The 17,455-nt window shown below is 35.8% G+C and overlaps 1 protein-coding gene across 1 annotated transcript in view; it reads right to left on the reverse strand.

The window, feature by feature from the left end:
• Positions 1-434: 434 nt before the first annotated feature.
• Positions 435-17,455, reverse strand: part of LOC147072658 (uncharacterized) — a 38,159-nt gene continuing 21,138 nt past the window's right edge. The window contains exons 11-13 of the mRNA XM_085945836.1: positions 8,425-8,525; positions 4,489-4,636; positions 435-3,108 (exon numbers count right to left, since the gene is read on the reverse strand). Of these exons, the coding sequence (XP_085801962.1) occupies positions 1,926-3,108; positions 4,489-4,636; positions 8,425-8,525 (1,432 nt within the window). The 3' untranslated portion in view covers positions 435-1,925. The remainder of the gene's footprint in view (positions 3,109-4,488; positions 4,637-8,424; positions 8,526-17,455) is intronic.

Consider the following 17,455-nt stretch of genomic DNA (forward strand, 5'->3'; position numbering starts at 1 on the left):
CGGAATCATCACTATCGTCTTCAGATTCAATCGTTTCTAAAAGATTGTCAATTTCACCATCTTCACAATATTCATCCATTTTGAATTGGAAAAATTGGTAAACTAAACTCGTAAATATAACACTTTTGTTTGTCCAAATTGAATGCAAAGTATAAATAAAAATAGTCACAGTACTTAGTCACTCGACACAAATAAAATTTTCAATCTGAAAATATCGAAAATGTTTCAATTCAATCTAAAAGTAAACTCGTCAATATAACACTTGTATACGCAAATCATACGCAAAATATAAATATAAATACTCACAACACTTCGTAACTCAACACAAATTAAATTTCAATAAGAAAAAATGCAAAATCTTTCAATTAGAACGCAAATCAGACTATCATCCCGACGACCAAGTATTACGCGATCGCGGGGCGAACTAATGAGTCGAAGAAATCGGTAACCCTGAATGGGTCTCTCGGGAATCCCCTTTATTCTCGCGATGTATTTGACTTTTCAAACGTTTCTGCCTGCAGAGCTTGCCCATAGATGTCAATACACGTATTAAAATTGAAAAAATAAATATATGACTCATATTAGGCGCAAAAACGGCGCGACGAGTTTCGCTCGTCACGGGCGCACGAAAGTAGATGCCCATGACGAGAACCACTCGTCAGTGGCTGTTAAAGGGTTAAGTGTCTAAGTACCTACCTAATTGGTGTTTACGCCGACAATATTGAAAAAGTATCCACGCACATAGTTGAAAAATCCAAGGTTTGTGAAGTCAGTAGGTACCTACCAGCGTTCATTACAATAAACAACTTATTTTGTAGTTTATGAACGCCATGCTTGTTTCGGGGATTTTTACGATGGTTTTCAGATTTTTTATTTTCAACTTTTTGTGTTATGTGACCGCTCATTTAAAAATACCTATTTTCTGATATAACGAGCAAATTCAGTCGGTCCCATTTTCCTCGTAATAACCAAGTTCGACTGTATATTTCAATAAAAACAAATAAGTATGACTGAAAAAGTGTGCACTGCTTGTTGGATTGCCCATAGCATACACAAACTATTATTGTTTGGTTAGGCAGGGTTTAATATTGAACTTTAAAAACTAACCAGCGCCATCTGCAGATTGTATTCTTAGTTCATTGAAAACAAATAAGAAGTATGACTTGCAAAGTTTAGTGTGCACTATTTATGTTGAATCTTAACAGCCTACCTCCATCTCTCGCCACTACTATACTCTATACTCATATAAACTGTACAATTTTTTTCTTCGTGCTTTGTCCTTTACCACCAAAGACTAATAGAGAAATATCAATATTTTTCATAGTATTAAAAATTGCAGATTATTCCTGGTCACCGGTGCATTTGTATTGGTTCAATTTTCAGCACCTCAATTAATATTATTATACAGTTGAAATATTATACGGATTGACCGTAGATACTCCTGTAAATTGTAAATTCCACCACGTGTCAGACAGATGTTTTAAATGACTCATTGACATCATCAAACTGATTTTTTATTGTTTTCTTTTTTTACACAACAGGCCACGAGGCACAATGACAGTAGTGTAGTTAGTAATAGAAGTGAAACAATCACTAATACCCAGATTTTGAGAAAATCACATAAATATATTGTGACCTCACCGGGTTCGAACCTGGAGCTCGGATGAAAGACCAGCGCTGGACTCACTGGACTATGATCCCTATCTTCAAAGCACCGCAATAATTATTCACATGAAGAGTGGAAATGACATGAGAAGGCAAAGACACCATACAAATATTACTAGATTCAATCACATTGGAGACTTCATAATATATAATCAAACATTTTAAATATTTTCTATTATTGTTTACGATAATGTGTGTGATGTTATTGATAGTTCGGTATTAAAACCTCATAGCATCTCTGCATGGTCTGATGATCAACATTAATTCATCCAAAAAGGATATGGTGGCTGATTCGTCATGTTATGAACGGCGGGTGGCGGAGGTGGCGGGGGTGCAGCTGCGATATTTTGAGGCGCTCCATGATGTCCAACGTTTCCCATGCTAGCCATCTGTCCCATGTGAGGTCGGCTTGTCATATTTGGCGGTAAGATAGGCGGTGGCACCATATTCGGCACGTTCTGCTGCCCGCTGATCATGTTAGGAGGCGGAGGCACCATAGAAGGCGCTATACTCATCGCCATCTGCCCCATCGGGTTCTGCACGTTGTGATTCATATTATTTCCCATGTTTACAGTCATATTCGGCGCATTTGCAGCCATCATCGACGCGTGTATCATGTTTTGATTCGTTACCGGCGGTCCGACTTGCGATTGATTCATACTCTGCATATTCGACGCGTGTCCGATGTGATGTGATATATTCTGATTCATATTATTGGGCGCGCTTTGATTCATATACTGCGGCACTTGTCCCATATTATGCTGAACGTTACCGGGCATCATTTGATTCATCCCTTGAACGTTTTGTCCGGCATTTGAAATATTCTGCCCCATTCCGGGCGGCGCGTTTTGAACGGAGGGCGGCATATGCTGCACCATATTTCCCATCATCGTTTGCGCCATTTCGAACTGCACCGAATTCTGATTCATGTTCTGCGCTGTCATATTCGGTGGCATCGTTTGCATGTGCGCCGTTACATCCGACACCATGTTGGGCGGGGCTTGGGTTATATTCGATATCACATTTTGTGGAATGGTGGACATATTTTGACCAGTTTGGGACATGCTCACTATATTAGGAGGCGGGTTTGAAGGATTGACGGGTCCTTGGGGTAGATTGAAATTGTGGATGAAGTTGTTTTGAGAATGGGTAGGCGGCGGAGGAGGCGGTGGTGGCAGTAGGTAGGGTATATTTCCTTGGAATATCTGCGCAGTATTTACATTATAGTTTGGTTGGAAGTTACCGTTCGGATTGTATTGTTGCCTGTCGTTAGGGTTTGTGTTATCGTTGTTAAAATTCTGTCCCTGATTAAACTGGTTGAATTGATTGGGATTTGTGTATTGGACGTTTCCTTTAAACTCGGTCCTCTGTTCCACCCATCCTGTTGATTGTCTCCCGCCTTGCTGATTAAGAGGCGGAGGCGCACTCGACGTCTTGGGAAATCTGAAACACATCACATCATATTATATGTTAATTCTACTAAACTACACATGGTGCAAGGGCGTAATGCATAGTTATACTTAACTACCGCTTAACGTTAGGTGACTGATCCATATGCCATCCATAGACTGAAACCGCATATGGTTTTGAACCGTTTGCCATACTAAACTTATGCTTTCTGTTCATGGAAATATATTTTGACAAAGTATATAAACATCTGATCGTATCCGTTAATACACTTACACTTACAAACTTAGTGAAAATATATTTGTATGAACAGAAATCATAAATTTATTATGGCACATGGTTCTAAACCGCATACGGTTTCAGTCTATGGATGGCCTCTTAGTGAGTGGCAACATCAATAAATGATGGCAGAATTGAGAAATGTAAGTGACAGCATTCAAAACACTTAAGTGTAATTCGAGTATAGTGTAGTATTTCATTTAATTTAATTTGTATAAGAATAAACGAATTATAATTCAAAATTTTTGGTTTAGACTTCTTTATAGTCAAAGAATAATTCACAAGATTTAAGAGTGTAACATTCTTTATTGAATGTACATAATTCGGAAACACGTCAGAAGCACACCCATTAAAAAAAAATGTTGAAAAAAATGTAGATGCTGGATAGAACTCAAATCCGCGTCTAACGGATTCTTGTCAATGTGATTTATCAATTAAGCCACCTGCGCCATACCTGATCATGACAAAGGTGCATGTTGGGCATAATGCAGAAAAACACTACAGAAACTAAGCAGACAAGAGTACGTAATGTGATAGAGGTCGCTAAACAGATAAAATGAAAATGGCTTGAACCTGTGGCTCAGCAAGTGGACAATGACTGGACAAATGCTGACATAGAGTGGTACCCAAGGGGCACTAAATGACCACAGGGACGTCCCAAAACCCTCTGCATAGACATTGATTTGTAAAATTCGCTAGATGCATGTGACAGCTAAGACAGACAAGAGTGGAAAGAGCTAGCGGATGCCTTTATCCACTAGTGGATCAACTCCGGAAAATATATTTAATTGGCTTATCAGGATTTCAAATGCCGGATACTCATTAGCGAACCGTAACTGTGTCTGTTGCAGATACAGTAACCAGTATGATGCCAAATGATTCGTTCGCGAGCCTAATAAATAATTATTTCATATCGAGTTGGTTACAGTATCTGGAACGGTTACAGTTACGGCTCGCTAATGAGTACCCGGCTTTAAATGGCAACACCTTTGATCACCAGAAGTGATGTCATATTATTTATTATTTTGCTAAGCTGTTAACTATATATACGATTCGTAATTAGATTTATACATAATGTCGATATCTTTGCATTTGGCTTTGTGAATAGTAGTAAATTATTTAGGCATAATTTTGTACTTGTCATTCTGTTTTTCCCCTGCTTGGTCTCCTAGCTTCGGTTTGGGCAGTCCGGTTCCTCCTTTGCCGGGGGACTCTTTCTGCTGTCCCTTGGAGTCTTCATCTTCCTTGGGCTTCTCGCTCGTATCGCTTTGTTTGTTTCCTTCACCTAAACAAAACCGATAATAAGAACACGCAAATCCGTGACATATATTCCGGGACTGCAACAAGACTTGGCCAGATCTAAAACTCGCTGAAAAGCAAGAAACAAATTGAAAGATTGCGCCGTGTCCCTGTTTCACGGCATATTCGGAGCACTGTCGACGGTGTTCACATTGATGCGCTGGAATAAACAACAATGTATAACTATTACAGGTTAGGAAAATAAAAACTAAAATCCCAGTTTGATCTCTTTCAGGCTGTCATATTATTTACATCGCTGCCAATATAAAAGAGAAAAAACAACATGCAAAATATTAATTTAAAAAAATAACTCGATTTTTAAAGAATATAATTTGGAAATTAAAATTTTATCTATTTATGTACATGTCAATGAGTTACTTCATTGTGACAAAATTTTGTTTTGTTAATTTTTGGGATAGTTTTAAGTTAAAATATTAATAGTTTCTAATTAGCTTATAGAAAAAAATGACTATTTTTGCTCTTAATCAGAGCATATTATACGGCTTTACAGAATGGAGGTTTGTAGTTTTTTTTTTTAAATAGTAGTTGTCAGCCTTTCGCCCAACCTGTCACTGTCCTTGCATTGGATTAAACAAACGTTGAAATAACACGCATTTTTTGTCCAGGTGTGGGGATCGAACCAGCATTACCAGATGTCCTCTTTTTAAGCAAAAAACGATTGTCCCGCACGGAAATCTAAATTCACGATTATTCAACAAATACGACATTTAAAATTCAATAAAAACTGCAAACAATATGTCGATCAGCACTAGAATTTTTCGCGCAAAAACATTTTTGCAATGTTTCATAACCTTGAAGAACGAAATAAGTTTCAAAAATAAGATAAAAAGAACTTTTTATATACAACGTTTTTAAATTCTGTCGAACCATATAAACTTGACTTGACTAGCTTAAACGATCAAAAAAAATTGTACTAGACATGTCATTTTGATTTCCATAGTAACGCATGTATATATTAATAATTTAGTTGCTAGGACCCCAGACCCCTTAGCAACCAATAATGGTGTCAAAATAACTTTTCATATAAAACAGAATTAACTGAAAATGAATTCAATTCTACTTAAAGATGGCTAAAAGTATTTAAAAAAATGCATTGGCATCGTGTTCTGATATATTCTAAAAGTTTCAAATGTCTAGCTTGTCGGGAAGTTAGTTAAAATTCAATTGCAAGATTTGTACCGGACAAAGAACCACCAGACAAATAAGAATACGAGCTAAGAAAAACGTTGTAATATAGAGAATGCAGTCGATATTAAATTTGACTGGAGAAGTAGATATGGACCTGCGGATCTATTATATACACAAGACTGCTATCCTCAGCTATCCAGGGTAGTTTTTCATATGTTTGTATCGAAGTATTATAATTGTTACAATAAGTTAGCCATCTAAACAGTCAAAACTTTCTATCTCGCTCTAAAATTTAGCACACCTAAGAGAGGTGCTGTTAAAACATAGCACTTAATGTAACAATTACAACTAACTTATTGTAATAGTTACAATAAGTGCTAATACTTTGATACAAAACTACCCTCGATAGCTGCCGATAGCAGTCTTGTGTATATAATAGATGCGTTGATGTATGAAGAATTTAGCTTGCTGACACCTTCTATTGATGTGATTGCGAAAAATTCGAAAGACTCATGTGCACAGATTAATGGCATCAGTTATTCCCGGAAAAAGAGACTAAAAATATTTTCAAGCTAATTAAATTTATTTTAAGCATATCAACATCTAATTGTTATACCGGACGGGTATTTTCTCAGATGAATTTAAAATGGTCAGATGCAGAAGTTAATAAAATCGGAATCACTTGTTCTATCAAACATGATATACTCATTAGAAATATTGAACTACATACACGTTTTTTTAGGTTGTTCTGTTGTTTGCTCCTAAATCCCGATTTGGTAAAATAATTATCTGGCAACGCTGGAACGAATCCAATTTTTCATTTAAGTAATCCATCATGAAAAAAAGTCAAAATTAATTTTAAATGCTAGAAGTTAAATTTTATAAATACTACCCAATATTAGGCTTTATTACTTACTAACAATAATGGCGTAATTTATAAACTATAGACAAAAATGTAAGCATTGAATTAAATTTGTTTCCGGAACATCATAGAAGCAAAAGAAGAGGTATGTCTGTGGTCAACACATGTACTCACGATTTTCTATAAAAAAAAAGCACAAGAAAAGGAAAATTTCATTTAAAATGTTAAACAAAAATATTTTGCGTTGTTGGCTGCTCTGCTAATAAAAAAAATGATTGTTTTAACAACTTAATTTAAATAACGTTTTGAATGAAATAATTTTTGTTAAACCCATCAAAGGTTGTGTAACAGCCCGGGTAAACTGTCAACTTACAATATGGGAAAGATAAGAAGCAAATTGTTTTAGCTGCATAATAAATATATATATATATGGCCGAAAGTAGAAACAATTGAAATTACAGAAGCCATCATTTGTCAGCAGCTTGGTCGGCGAGTAAAATAGAAATGAGAGAATTGAGCACATAGGTATAACTTAAAAATATAAAATTGTGAATAGCCTAGGGATTAAAAAAAAAAAACTATTTTTATTATGTTTCTGACCATTTCTTGTTGCCTTAAAATAAACAGCTTTCAAAGGGAACTGCTTGGCTGCTGAAAAATACAATTAAATATTCTAGAATGTCATATTTTATTTAAATAGTCAATAAATAATTGGTTTTACTGTTTTGTAAAGGTAAGCACTATTAACAATGCAATAATAAGCCGTAAAAACTAAAGTATCATTTTCAAATCACAAGTTATTAAATTCCTTTGTTTGAAAAAAAAATGTTTTTTTGCAATTTAGTATCGGGTATTAAAAGCTTTATCGATGTCTACCAAATACGGTTTTGAAAAAACAAGATGGCCACAGACTAAAATCACGGGACCTTATTCGGTGACATTGTGCCGAAGTAATAGGCTATAGGCCGGTTCAGATTAGTCGAGTGGCGAATGATTTAGTTACTACTAAATGATTTAGTAACTGAAAAGTGTACGAGCACAGTACACTAGTGAGTGACGTGTCAAAATGAACAGAGCAGAACGTAAAAAAGCAAAAATAAGTAATTAACTATCTCTTTTATTCAACGAATAATTCACAAGATTTAAGAATGTAACATTATTTTTATTTATAATTTGAAAACACTTCCGAGAAATATATAACCAATAGTGGTAGTAGCACGTGGTTTACGTGGATCAACTCATTTTCGTCAAAATCACTACATAGGAGGTATTTATTATACAATGACGAATATTTACAATTTGTATTTTAAGTTCAATAGAAACAAAGTTTGCATAATTAATTTATATTGTATTGGTTTTATTCTTCGTCATGCTTGGGTGGAAGTTTAACAGAGAAGGACGAGATGCCTACCAAATTTTCAAAGAGGCCATTTTGTTTTATTCAAAATTGTGAATTTACTGACATCTATTTATTGAAATACAAAACTTTTACACTTTAAAAATAGTAGTATGTCATATGAGAATTATCCAAGCGATGTTGAGATTGACTATTTAAATAAATTAATAAAAAACAGACGAATATAATATATAATAATTAAAAATAGGTACATTACCATCACAGCAGCATGTTAGTAAAATATTTATTACAATAATGAAAAAACAAAATTATTTAAATCTAAAAAAATAGACCATCCTGGAGGGTGTCATGGCTGCTAGGCGGGCGAAACAAGATATAACACGGAAGTCGGTGGTAATAATAGTACCTGGCGGATCCGACCATTTACTGGTTGCGGCCTTTTCAGCGTTGGGCGGATCGTTTTGGCTGAATGACTTTCCCGGAGGCGACCTCGCCGAGCTTTGGGATCTGAGAAATGATGGAGAGCACATTTAAAAACAAATATCACGGGTAACAGATTAATCGGCGCCTCTGACTGTCCGCAGTTCGCCAATCGGACAAAGATTTAGCTTTAGCTTTCTCGTCTTCCTCTGATATGGGTATTCAGGTTACGGCATAATACCTTAGTCATTCGGGAGCTTATCCTATTACATCTAACAAAAATTGATGATAATTAAACATTTCGTATCATGCTGCGGTTTTGTAGGTTTTAGGCGATACGAAAAGGCATATAAGTCATCTATATCCAAAATGTAACTTCTGTTTTCGATTGATACTAACATATAAAAGATTAGTTCAAAAATTTCACTGAAAATTGACTACGTGGACAATTGACATATATTTTTATTTCACAATTTTTTTTACCATTCACATATGGATAATAAAAAAAATTCACTTGCTTAACCCATTTAATTGGCTGTAAACTAGCATAATTCAAAATTGTAAGTGATACATTCCAATCCATATTGACACCCGAATACTACAAATAATAGATAAGTTGATTTTCAATGTTTTTGAGTTAGCTATTGAATATTATTCTACATTTCCTTCTCTACAAAATGATAAAACTGTGTCAGAAGTTAATGGGAACTGTATTAATGTTGTGTTTGAAAGAATTAATATCTACAATATTCTTTCATACAACTGAACATTATTTAATTGTTCCCAATTAGACAAGCACAATTTTCCATTTTTATTTTAAATAATAATTATAGCCTAGATATATTAATCAAGTAAAGTTTAAATTTAATTTTCCCAACAATGATCAAATCAGAGTTATCTAGTTGTTGTATTGAGGTGACGATATTATTTAACCATTATTTGTGTGGACAGTACACAATTGAGGCCCTCTCTGGAAAAGTAGAGTAATCCTGAAATCTTTGTTTTGCGATAATATCGTTTAAACACGACACATCATGCCAACAATTATATTGTGATATATGCTTGCGCATCACCACTCTAATACTTCTAGTGCCATCTGTTGCCGAGATTAAATAATGTTGGCTGGTATGTAGCGGTGGCGAAGAGTTGAGGTATTCTGTGAAGATTAAACATAAATAGTGCATACTAAACTTTGTCAGACATACTTATACTTCATTGAACTAAGTTGCAGAGGGTTTAGGTTAGTTTTTAAAATTTAATCAACCCTTCCTAAACCAAACCATAATAGATAGAAGAATATTTTTTACCTTTCATGGTTTGGTTAGGCAGGGTTAAAATTGAATTTTAAAAAGTAACCAATACCATTTGGAATTTGTATTCTTAGGTCAATGAAAACAAATGAGTATGACTGACTAAGTTTAGCACAGTTTAGTTGACCCCACGATGGCCGAGCGTATAATGTCGTGGGTCTCAGGTTCGAATCCTGGGTCTGGCAAATACTCAATATGTAGTTTTTCAATTTGTATTTAGAGTCAGAGTATGGACCGGTTGAGCAAGTGGTTAATACCTATTTCTCATAAAAACAAAAGTCTGTTAATACAAACCTCCACTCTGTGGAGGCCAATATGATCCTATTAGGATCGGACATGGTCAAAAAAAGGAAAGAATTTATGTCTAATCTCAACAGCCTACCTTCACCATCGGTATGAAGAGAAATTTAATGTATGACGTGTCATTTGAACTGATTTCATCAAAAACTACGGTTATTGTGATAAAGCTCTTTTTACCGAGGTGGGTACTAAATTGTTTTGTAATGTGATGATGATTGCTATTAATTTTTACAATATATACGCGTGTGCAATGGTCCACGTGGTAAATTGTTCAGGTGCGAATTTATAAGTATATTAATATACATGGATATAAAATAGTTTGAACATAAAAAAATTATATGATTGTGTTATCAATGCTTACATTAACAAGGTTCAAAATGATTTTTAACAATTCCAAATGGTATCTTAAACGGTAAACGTACCTAATTAAGCCTTAAATATAACAAGTTTGCTTAAGGGATGTTGGAAACTAATAATATTATTTCTTCGTAAAAATATAATAATTATTTATTTCAACGTAATAAATTACAATTTATGAAGTTCGTTACGTTGGAGGTGAATATTCCACAGTTTTTGTCAAGGCCTGAACAAAAACGAACAATGAGTGCGAGTGAGAAAGCATTCGGCAAGCTTATATCTCCGCAATATGCGTAAGACTAAGATAGAATTTCTACGGTTGAATTAAATATTTTTTGTATACGTCGCCGGTAAATATTGATTTGAATGACTAGTCATTTAAAAACTGCGAGCATGTGTTGCTGAAATTCATTGTTTTTGTGTTAAATATGAAGTTAGTGGTAATTATTTTTAGTTAATTTAGTAGAAAGTGTTTAAATTTGGTAGCTGTACTGAGAAGCAACATGATGGTATAACGTTTCATAGTTAAGTTAATAATAATAAAATTGAGGTTCTACTGTGCGTTATACGCAAGAAACACGGCTTCATTTCGCTGAACAATACCAATACAATATAAATAGTAATTAAATGCTCCGCGGTGAAAGGGTTAATAATAAATTATTGTATTGGCGACGTTTGAAAAATATGCAGAACAAGACAAGAACTACGAGGTCTTTGTGAATTGACTTATTAAATGTTACGGGTGCAAGGATCTTAGAGGTCGATATTCGATAAAAATCTCTGGTATTTTTAAAGTTCTTTGGTCAAACAAAGCTGATTTTAAAAACATGACTGTGGAATGCATTATAGATTGATGGTAATTTTGTTGGAGTAGTGATCAGATAGTAGATATCGGCAACAACCTGGGGTACACATCACGGGTGTTGCACATTTATTGGAATCTGATGGATGCACGTTTGAGTCCCGCCTGGCACCATATTAATTTTTTTCTTAATAGGTAGGTATGTTTCTTAGGTGTTGCCGAAATCCTTCATCGTCAATAAGTCTGGACAATAGACATTCTACTGTATATCGTAAACTACTTTTATATATATACATATTTTGATTTAGAGAAACTAATTTTAGAATTTTAAGATGCCCATATGGTCCGTTTAAGATTGAACAACTATAACCTGTTAACTTACTACTAAAAAACCATTATGACAATAGGGACTGAAAGAAATTTACAATTAACAAAATTTTATCCAAAATAATCTCATTTAAATAAATAAATTTTGATGTAACAATTGCATTTGGATTTTCCACTACATTAATTGTTTAAAAACAGGGCCGAAAAGTGAAATAGAAAATACAATATTTCATGATCTAATTGATCAAACAGCTCTCTAATGAGCAATGGGAATTGGTTGAATGTCCTAATACTGAAGCATACACCATGAAGCCAAATGGCAAAGGAAAAAAAACGATATCAAATTAGCAAAGAAATTATTTCCAGTTTATGGTAGCCATGTGATTTCTTATGGCATTAGTAATTATTTATGACAACAAAACTTGTTAATGGCTCCCTTTGCCTTTACGCTGCATAGTAAACGCTGGTGATGGCTTCACAACTAAAATCCAAAGATATCTAATAAAATCGTGCAGGTGAAAGAAAATTGACATGTAAATGGATAAGTTTACGTTTAAAATTTGTTAACACGGGTTTCGTTTACGGTTGCAACTGTCACATTGCGTTTTAAAAATTGCGCAGAGATTTTTTTGTTCATTTATTGATCTGATTTGACTTTTATGTTACTGCCACAATGAGGACACAAAACGATGTAGGTATAAGATAATTGTATATTGATGTTCATGACGGATTTCCAATGTGTAAACAAGTCGAAAAATAATAAGTCAATGAGTGATTGTTTATTGTCGGTATTTTTTGACTCTGGTCTCAATAGTCCACAGTGTATTTCCAAAAATGCAGCTGGTAGTTGCTGTAGAAATGCATTGTATAAATGTGGACTAAGAAAACATGAATGGCCAATACTAGAGTAACAGATATTATGTTCAAACTTGTATGTATCCCTGGTATTTAATGGACTGCATTATGCATCTATATATCAAGTGACATTTTGACAAATATGTACGTAATTAGTGGTATAACGTTTAATTTAAAACTCTCTTCAGGTCGAGTAAGTAAAAGAGTCGGTAATAGGTATTACAGACATTTAGTGAGCGAATTATAAGACATGCAATTAAATACAATTTATTAAAAAAGTTACCTACAACACAACATATTGAATGCTTGGCCAACTCTATTTGGAGGAAAAACCTAATAATCTTACTATCGAACGTAATTTAACAATTCCAAAAATACACTTAGAATTTTTTTTTTTATAAATAAGCTGCACTATGAATTAATACACTATTTTAGCTTCCCTTTTATATAATAAAGAAAATTTATATAAAGAGCGGAGTTGTTCCATTTACGATATTGGAAATTTGGCACCTGCAGTTAGTTGGTTGTTTTGTGTGAAGAACGATAACGCATTTATTTATAGGTTTAGGAGTTTGAAATTTTGTGTGAGTATAGAAAACATACTTTATAACAAAATGCCATCAAAATCTCATTTTTGGTCAATAGTGCAGTTGGCTGGTTTGTAGATTAAGCAGTCGATAACTAACTCAAAAAAATATATAAATTGCAATAATGATTATCCATTTGTTTAAATGGGGTGGACTGGACATTATCAACGAGCGAAGGTAAAGGAAAAGCCGAATGTGGTGCTGGCAACGACTGATGGTGTCATGAACGGAACAGAGAACCATGACCTCGATACTGCACGAGCTGTTCATCAGTGAGATACGTGGCCAAAAAACAATGTTCCTGATAAAAGAGGCAGACGACGAACACCGATGAGGCGGAGTGACCCAAAGACTACTTTACTGAAAAACATATAGCATCCGCCACAAGGCTTGCAGAAAATATGGGAAACTTAGAGAAGGCCGATTCCGCGTATAGCAGCACCTGTTCTAGATCCAGTCGGTAGTCTAGTCCTGCCGGTAGGTGTATGACCGACCTTGCATGCCACGAATTTTATTGCAAAAATAAAACGTTCTAAATACATTGTTTTTGAAAATTAATTAAAATTTATTTATAAAAATTTACCAAATAAATGAAGAGTGCGCCGAAAGATAATTATAACCGCCGACGTGAGACGACTGTTTTTGTGTGCTCTCCTCTTAGCCTTAAAATTGACTGAATTTAATTCATTTAAATTTAGAAATGTCGACTGTAAACAAAGCAGTTCAGTGCAATGGTGAAGATCTCGTGTCTGCTGCACCAAATCGTGTCTTAGTGATTGTGGAGTTATTGCTAAAAAAAGTTGAAAAATTAGAAGAACGGTTGAATAAAACGTGTACCTGTCAAATGGTGTGCCCCCCTCCGGCCCCGCGCGATGCACCGCTCGCCGCTTTACCGAGCAAGCCAAAATCCAAATTGGTAATTAGCGGTAATGCGCCAATTAAGGAATCGAGTGTCAAACAGAAATCAACAACAACAGCTGCGACTCTATCTAATACGATGACGTCCCGAATAACCAGGTCACAGAAGGTTTTGGATAACACCAATAAAAAGTCTACGACCGAGATCCCAAAAACGCGGGAAAGTACTTCTAATCCAGAGCGTGACGTCATAGACATTTCGGCTGTTGGACAATCTACTGAAGACGGAAAATGGTCTACAGTAGCGAAGAAGAAGCGACCAGCGGCTGTCCGTGGCATCTTAGGCGGATGAGTGAAGGGGAGCGATGTAGTTAAAAACTACCACTTCTACCCATTTCACCCAGAGACGTCTGCTGCAGATATGTCTAATTATTTAAAAAAACTTGCAAATTGTAACGCCGAATTTACAATTGCAAAGCTAAAGTCAAAAGGGGACTACGCATCTTTTAAGATAGGGATCCCTGTTAAACTGAGTACGTTGATTCTAAAGCCCGATAATTGGCCACGTTACTCATTCATTAAAGAATGGGTGTCAAAAATTGAAACACCACGGCTGCCAACCAGCTGACTTAACAATGAAAATAATAATTGCCCAAGGCAATTATTGTTCTACTACCAAAATGTACGTGGCTTAAAGACAAAAGCTGTCGATTTTTTGAGAAATGTTTTGGCTGACGACTATGATGTCATAGGGTTAACTGAAACATGGCTTAATGACAGTGTTTTTAATCGCGAATATTTTGGAAGTGAGTACTTAGTCTTTAGGAGGGATCGAGATTCCGGCGCAGGCCACAGGCAGGGTGGAGGCTGTCTTTTGGGGGTTAGAAGCATGGAGGGGTTGAAGGCCGAACGTGTCCATGCTTTAGAGACTCCAAATGAGGACCTTTGGGTGAAACTAACCTGTGATGGAGTCACTATTTACGTTTGTGTTGTATATTTTCCTCCAGCCAGTGACGTGGAGGTGTATAAATGTTTTGTTGAGAATATGCTATCTAGTGTCAACTTGATTGGAGACAGAAGTATTATTGTGTTGGGAGACTTTAATTTAACTTCAGCGCGCAACGGTGAAAGGGTCAATAGTGACCTGGAATTTATGTGCGCTGTTTTTGGATTTTCTCAGTACAATGATATTTCTAACTCTAGTAATGGGCTTCTGGATAGGGTATTCAGCAACATCAATTTGTCAGTTTCCCGATGCATGTCCCCTCTTGTACGGGAGGATGACTATCATCCTACTTTGGTTTTTGTGCTCAGGTTTCGGTCGATTCGCCCGCTGCGAACTGACATACCCTCACATGAAACCGATCGGTGCAGGGGATGGAAGTTTGAAGGTGGAAACTTCGAGCTACTTTACTCATTAATGAGTGAAGTAGATTGGAGTGAGTTGCTCGGGATTTGTGATGTAAATGAGGCGGTACAATTCTTTTATAATACTGTATATAATGTGTTTGATGAATGTTTTTCAAGGAAGTCGCCATGTCGTGGTGGAAGGCGATACCCGAGGTGGTTTTCTCGAGAGATTATTGGGGACATTCAGATCAAGCATTGCTATCACAAAGCTTGGAAGGCTGAGCATGGTCAACGCGACTATGAAATGTTTAGCCTTTATCGCTTGAGAGTGAGGCAAGCTGTTCGAGTGGCCTATCGAACATATATGGAATCGGTAGAAGATTGCATTCGTGAAAATCCCAAATCGTTTTGGGATTATATTAAATCATTAAGAAGGGATGGCGGGTATGCCGATTCGATGAGTTGGAAAGGCGAAAAGGTGACCGGACATGGAGTGGCAGAAGCATTTGCTGGTCACTTCAGGTCTGTCTACGCAAGTAGTATTCCTTATTTGGATGTTGCCTCTGCGTCAAGACAGCCATCATGCGGTGCCCAGTCCATTGATATTTTTCCAGTTGATGAGAGTGATGTGTTAAAATTTATTAAAAAACTAAAAAATACTCACTCTTTGGGACCTGATAACGTCCCTACATTTTTTTTAAAGGGGTGTGTTGATTTTGTCAAAGGCCCACTTGCATATATTTATAATCTTACAATGGAGACAGGTATCTTTCCGGAAACGTGGAAGATGTCGAAGGTTACTCCAATCCATAAGAGTGGTACAGAGTCATCAGTGGAAAATTACAGGCCGGTAGCTGTTCTCTCTGCACCAGCAAAAGTTCTTGAGATGATCATGCACAACATGATTTCTCCAAAAATTGAGTCATTTATAATAAATGAACAGCATGGATTTAGAGCAGGCCGATCAACGGAAACTAACCTGATGGTATTTACCAATTATGTGTCATCGGCCCTGGATAGAGGTCACCAGGTTGACTGTTCTTACAATGACTTCTCGAAAGCATTTGACAAAGTCGATCATGATGTCCTGATGGAAAAACTCCAACTTATTGGATTGTCTGATCGATTTTTGAAGCTATTCGGGAGTTATTTTAGGAACCGTCAACAATACGTATCGTACGGCCTTTATCAGTCACAGACCTTTAACACATTTTCTGGTGTCCCTCAGGGCTCAAACTTAGGGCCGTTGATGTTCACGATTTTTATAAATGACATAGCATTGGTAATAAAAAATGCTATGTTTTTGTTGTTCGCTGATGACTTGAAACTCTTTTTGGAAGTTGTCACCTTGGACGATTGTCGTCAGCTCCAACTTGATATGGATAATATATTAGATTGGGGCAGGCGTAACAAACTAGAATTCAATATTGATAAATGCAATCTTTTGTCGTTTACCAGAGCCTCAAAAGTGTTGTTTTTCCAATACTCGATGCATGGCAGAGTTCTGTCACGAATATCATCTGTAAGGGATCTTGGCATTACGTTTGAGAGTAAACTGACATTTATTAGCCATATAGTTACCATTTGTAACAAGGCGCTTAAAATGTTGGGCTTCGTCATGCGTACTTCCCGGGTCTTTTCGGATGTTACGGTATTAAAACTTTTATTTAATTCTTTAGTTCGAAGCAGACTTGAGAGTGGGTCTATTGTTTGGGCACCGCATCAGTTGAAGTATGGCCTTATGGTGGAGAGGGTTCAGAAGAAATTCTTGAGACTCCTTTATTTGAGGTTGTATGGATACTATCCGTGGCTTTATCCAACTGACTTTCTCTTAGGCATGCTTACATACTGCAGTTTGCAATTTAAAAGAAATCTTTATTTAGCTATGTATTTTTTTCGACTTATACGAGGTATAAATGAGAACTCTGCCATTCTGGGCAGTGTTGACCTGTGTGTCCCTGATAACTATCTTAGAAATAGAGAACATCAGTTGTTTATTCTCCCAAGGTGCAGAACCAACCTGCCACTGGTAATGCCAATTGGGAGGGCGATAACTATGTTCAACGAAATTGCTTCGGGTGTTGATATATTCCACCTACGTGAGGATGAGTATAGGTGGACGTTATTTTATAAATTTTTAAAATAGGGTCTGCTTAACTCATCCGGTGTATTTCCATGTACCTATATAATTAATATTTTTGTATGTACATATTTCTACTGTTTAATAACATATTATCTATCTCTTTTTTATGTCATGTTGTGAACGTCTTA

This window comes from Rhyacophila brunnea, unplaced genomic scaffold (genome assembly GCF_057557595.1).
Source record: "Rhyacophila brunnea isolate RB1 unplaced genomic scaffold, BYU_Rbru_1.0 scaffold_19, whole genome shotgun sequence".
Classification (NCBI taxonomy): Eukaryota; Metazoa; Arthropoda; class Insecta; order Trichoptera; family Rhyacophilidae; genus Rhyacophila; species Rhyacophila brunnea.